At 46.3% G+C, this 5277-nt stretch overlaps 1 protein-coding gene across 1 annotated transcript; it reads left to right on the forward strand.

The window, feature by feature from the left end:
* The first annotated feature begins 255 nt into the window (after window positions 1–255).
* LOC119310526 (cytosolic sulfotransferase 12-like) lies at window positions 256–1409 on the forward strand. The gene has a single exon (XM_037586250.1). The coding sequence runs from the start codon at window positions 257–259 to the stop codon at window positions 1277–1279; it is 1023 nt and encodes a 340-aa protein (XP_037442147.1). The 5' UTR covers window position 256; the 3' UTR covers window positions 1280–1409.
* The last annotated feature ends 3868 nt before the right edge of the window (window positions 1410–5277 follow it).

The following is a 5277-nucleotide window of genomic DNA, read 5'->3' on the forward strand; positions in this document are numbered from 1 at the left end:
CACAGTCATGCGGGAGGCGGCGTACTACTTGACTGGTGATTCTTTGGAGACGTGACGAATAATTCCTGCGTTGATCGGACAGCCCGGAGGACTTCCAACTTTCATTTTGTTATATCTTTCTCCATAAACTCTATTACTGTATATTTCTCCAAGGATCTCGTCAGTCTCGTGGCAACTAAACTAATAGAGCAAATGCAGCTACAAATATACACACCGTACGTGGTTGCTTGGCACAGGCAGCAGCACAGCGCGACCAATGGCCCCGTCGATCGGAGACGACGACATGGCCGAGCGCCTCGTGGTCTCCTCGCTTCCCCTCGAGACACGGTTCCCGCCGTTCCAGCTCAGGCAGCACGGCGGCTTCTGGTTCCCCGAGCCGATCCTCCGGGGTATCGTGGCCGTGCGCGCGGTGTTCGCGCCCAGGCCGTCCGACGTCTTCCTCGCCAGCTTCCCCAAGTCCGGCACCACCTGGCTCAAGGCGCTGGCCTTCGCCACCGTCCACCGCGCCGACCACCCACCGTGCGCCCCCGACCACCCGCTCCGCCTCCGCAACCCGCATGACTGTGTAGAGTTCCTCGAGGTGCCCTATGCGCTCACTCCGGATGCCGACGCATTCGCGGCGCTCCCATCCCCGCGCGTGATCCCCACCCACATGCCCTACTCCCTCCTGCCGGAGCGAGTCACGGCGGAGGGCGCCGGCTGCAAGGTCGTGTACGTCTGCCGCGACCCCAAGGACGCCTTCGTCTCCGTGTGGCTCTTCGCCAAGAAGACGGCGGCGGCCGCCGCAGCCGAGGCCGCCAACGACGACGAACCGCGGCCGGTGCCAACGCCGTTCGGTATGGAGGAGGCCTTCGAGCTGCTCTGCGACGGCCGGTGCCCCGGCGGCCCGCAGTGGCCCCACGTCTTGAGCTACTGGGAGGCGAGCCGGAGGTGGCCGGAGAGGGTCCTCTTCCTCCGGTACGAGGAGATGTTGGGGGACCCGGTGGGCAACGTGAGGAAGCTTGCCGAGTTCATGGGGTGCGCGTTCTCGGAGGAAGAGGAGGCCGCGGGGGTGGCACGGGACATCGTCGAGCTGTGCAGCATCGGCGCCCTGAAGAACGTGGAGGCGAACAAGAGCGGTGCTCAGAACTACGTCAGGAACGAGGCCTTCTTCCGGAAGGGGGTTGCCGGGGACTGGAGCAACCACATGACGCCGGAGATGGCGGCGCTGCTGGACGGGGTCGTCGAGGACGCGCTGCAAGGGTCGGGGTTCTCCTTTCCTGCCGCCGAGTCCGCGTGAGCCGCCGGCCGCCAGGCCTACCTATATGTACACATGCACGTCGATGCCGGTTGTGGATGCATCCATACCGTGAACTATTGGATAGGTCAATATTCAATAAAACACCGGCCTTGTTGATTTCTTGTTTGAATGGCCTTGTTGATAGTGTGTTAACCTTGTCTTGTGTAATTAAGCTTGTTTTCCATTGCTGTAAATGTAACATGGATGTAGCTCATGTCCTAGGTACCGTTGACATGCCCTACATGGGCAAGGTGACGGGATTTGCACGACCGGGACGAGCACTGTCAATGTGTGTGCGCATCACGCTTCTCTTCGGTCGGTCACAATAAACAGAAAACACAAAATACGAACTCAGCACTGTTGGTAGTGCCAAGGAAAACGTCGAGTACCTTGCGTGCATCGTGTACTTTGATGAAAGTACTCCATGGTATGCTTCACTTTCGCTTCGGTGGGTAGGAATACCATGGAGCACGATCCTGTTCCTGATAATATGGCTGATAACTAGATGACCCGTTGCGTCAATGGCGCAAAGGCCGAGTGTAAGTTAATTATTGTAAGAGCGTGCATTAACATATTGTTATTCGAAAAAAATAGCTCATACTTCCTCCGTCTGAAAATACTTGTCATCAAAATAGATAAAAATAGATGTATTTAGAACTAAATTACATCTAGATACATCTTCTTTTATCCATTTTGATGACAAGTATTTCCGGACGGAGGGAGTACTATACGTAGTAAGTACATAAGATTGGAAATGGTGCAATAAGTCATGTAGGAAAGGACTCTTTAAATCTGTTTAGATTGGATAGACAATCATGTAGAGGCCTTTGGATGTGCACTTAAAGGCAAAAGCATATATTTCTTCCATCAAGGCTGTTTCAAAAGCATACCACATAGCAGTCTAAGCAGCAAATAACCGATAGCTAAATGCACAGGATGGTCTTAGGGGATTATATAAGATCCAAAAGGATGATAAACACAGAAGTCTTGGTAGGCATCTATACTAATACTAAGTTATATAACAAGGGGCTCTTGCAACTTGCTTATATTGAGTAGACGATCAGGCATAGTCCCTTGGAAGTGCATTTGAAGGCGAAAGCATATACTTGCCCTTCGTTCATGTGTGCCTGACGGAAGAAGTCGCTCCAACCTTTAGTGATGGTGGCCCTTGTGTCAACACCCTTGATAAAGCGGGCCGTGACAGCGGTAGTTCCGTCTCCAGTAGTGATTGGCAGTTCATCATGGTCAGCATCCACGTGTGGGAAAAGGAAACCCGTAGAAAAGGGAACGCTAAAGTACTGAAAATAACAGTAAAGGTTAGTCACTATATCATTTTATACCATGCTATTATATGAAACTGGACAGAGTAATTGCAAAGGATTACCATTCTTTTGCCTTGTGTTGCAAATGTTTCTGTCATGTGGCACACATAGTAGTTATCAGGCGTGGTGGTGCTGTGGATGATCTTTCGCAGTGTACGAACATTATGATTATAGAGCTTAACTGTGTTGCCCCACACAATGTGGTGACTAAACTCATCTAAGTAGTGGATGCAATGCTCACCTATGTTAAATTGTACAAAGTTATATCTTTTAGCAGTTGTTGCAAGAGTTGATGGAATGAGAAGAGTAATGTAGCTCTTACCACGAAGAATGTACTTTCCAGGCTTTACATGGATTTTCTTGCCTTTGAACTTTTGGATTGAGTTTGCTTTGCGTGGGCGATGAATATACTCGTATGGCTTATTGTGCTTCCGACACAGTGATTCGTCCGTGTTGAATAGATAAGGAGATCATGATAAGAGTTTGCAATAGCAAATAGAGGACAACATAAACAAACAGAGGGGCTGATTAGCTTGTGTGTACTCATGAAAGGTAGAAAAGACTATCTATTGTATATGGTCAGTGGGAAGCAGTAAGCGGTGCTTGTACATGTAACCGCAAATAAATTAGAGCATTAATGAATAGCAAACAGAACACCTACTGGACCCTGAAAGAAGTTTGTTTTATTACATACTTGATCAACTTGCATGCATAAGTGATAAAAAAAGACTGATCAAATAGCATGCATTAGTGAAGAAGAAGAAACATTCTCTTCGATGTACAAACAATCGTAAGTATGTTTTTCAGAATTACCATGGGTAATTTGGCCACCGCTGGTATCATTGGCTATGTCTACCTCCTCTTGTTTAACAACTGTCATCTGGAAAGAAGTAGTAGAATAATTAAGTTGATTTATCTGACTGTGGTTTTAGCTGGGATGATTAACAGTGATGCATGTGTATTAATACGGTGAGACTTAACAGGACATTGGTGGTAAAAGATGCTCATTATATTTCATAAATAATCCTAATCCTGAAAAATCTTATTTCTTCACGTGAGAGGTGAAGTATATCGCTCAATGCCAGAGCCACCGGCCTCGTCGTCATTGGCGGTGGGTGAAATCGATGGCATCCGATCGAACCCAGTAGGCGGCGGATCTCTCTGGCCTCATCTTCAAGGTTTGTGAAGAGCACAACACACTCGGCATTACAGATGAAGATCTCATGGTGCTTGACCGTGCGAGTGCTCTTCATGGACTCGAAGATTGCCCAGTTCTCGAAGATGATATTCAGTGAGACAAAAAACTGTATGGGAATAATCAGGATGGGATAGTGCTTTTAAGCACTATATCAAGAACCAGAGCCATGGCAACAATTATGGTGATTTCATATATAAATAAACCTAAAAGGGTAGCAAGATGACTCAGATCGAAAAACAAATCTTTTGACAGTGCCCTCTGGCAAGTGCTGCAGAAATGGATAAAACTCAGTCACAGTCTCTATGCCAACGTTTCCTGTAGGCTGGGTGTAGTATACAGATTTTGGGAGCTATAGTGTCTTTCAGCATAAGATCTAAAATAATCCTTGGTGGAATGTGTACATGATCCATTAAGAAATCCTAAGATGATCTTGTAAGTGTTAGATTATCACTCATAAAAAAGGCTAAGGTTAACCTGTACATGCTATTTATCTCTTATAAAATCTATCTTTGCAAAGAAAAAATGTAGAATAAAACCAAATATCATCTATGGAATAAAAACTTAGTACCGTTATCTAAAATAGTACATCATAAATCATCTATCCTATCGTCAGTATGCAGTATGCAGTATACCATTTGTCATAGCTGGAAAGAGACCATGCATCATAACCAATATGGAGAAAGTAAGGAAGGGAATGGGCTCACCAGGGACCAACGACGTTTATGTGATGAGGTATTTACCAGAATGGAGATGGTCCGAGACCTAGAAAGAAAAGAAATAGAAGCAAAATATGTGTAGCTTAACTGAATGGGGGAGATGATTCCAAACTTGCAGATTCAGAATTAATGGGAATGCTTCCCCGGCGGCGGCGGCCACATGACCACAGCCTAGGTGTCATGGCCATCTTAAGATCGAGCGATGACCGATCGTTCCTCCCACATCAGTGACCATGGCAACGCAGGGGATAGTACCATCTCGCGATCAAGCATAACGATGGCCACAACCCTAGGTCAAACACCGCTACCTTGGCAAGTCCGCTGACCACAAGGTACCTTTGTTGCAAAAAATAACCATATGACATGGCACAGGATATTGCGCAGACATGGCAACCAATCACAAGGTCGTGAAGGATGACTATAATGTATTAACACTGCAGCAGTTAAGTTTCTATAAGTGGAACAATGAAAAATTATTATATAAACCTACTTAATCTAGTCATGATCTATAACCAAAAGTAGTTATCTTACCAAAACAGGGAGGCACACCCTCACATATCAGTTCTTAGTAATTATAGAATGCCCATTATATATTAACTGAAGTAAAACCAAGCAAGTATGTACGATGAATTTCAGGAATAAAAACTTTCAGGGAAATTATAGTAGATCCTGAACAAAAAGAAAATACAAAATAGGAAGGTACTTTGACACGGCCTTCCATTAGTGTATTCATTTGTCTTCTATTGATCACCCACACCTGAA

This window comes from Triticum dicoccoides, chromosome 1B, assembly GCF_002162155.2.
Source record: "Triticum dicoccoides isolate Atlit2015 ecotype Zavitan chromosome 1B, WEW_v2.0, whole genome shotgun sequence".
In the NCBI taxonomy this organism is placed as follows: domain Eukaryota; kingdom Viridiplantae; phylum Streptophyta; class Magnoliopsida; order Poales; family Poaceae; genus Triticum; species Triticum dicoccoides.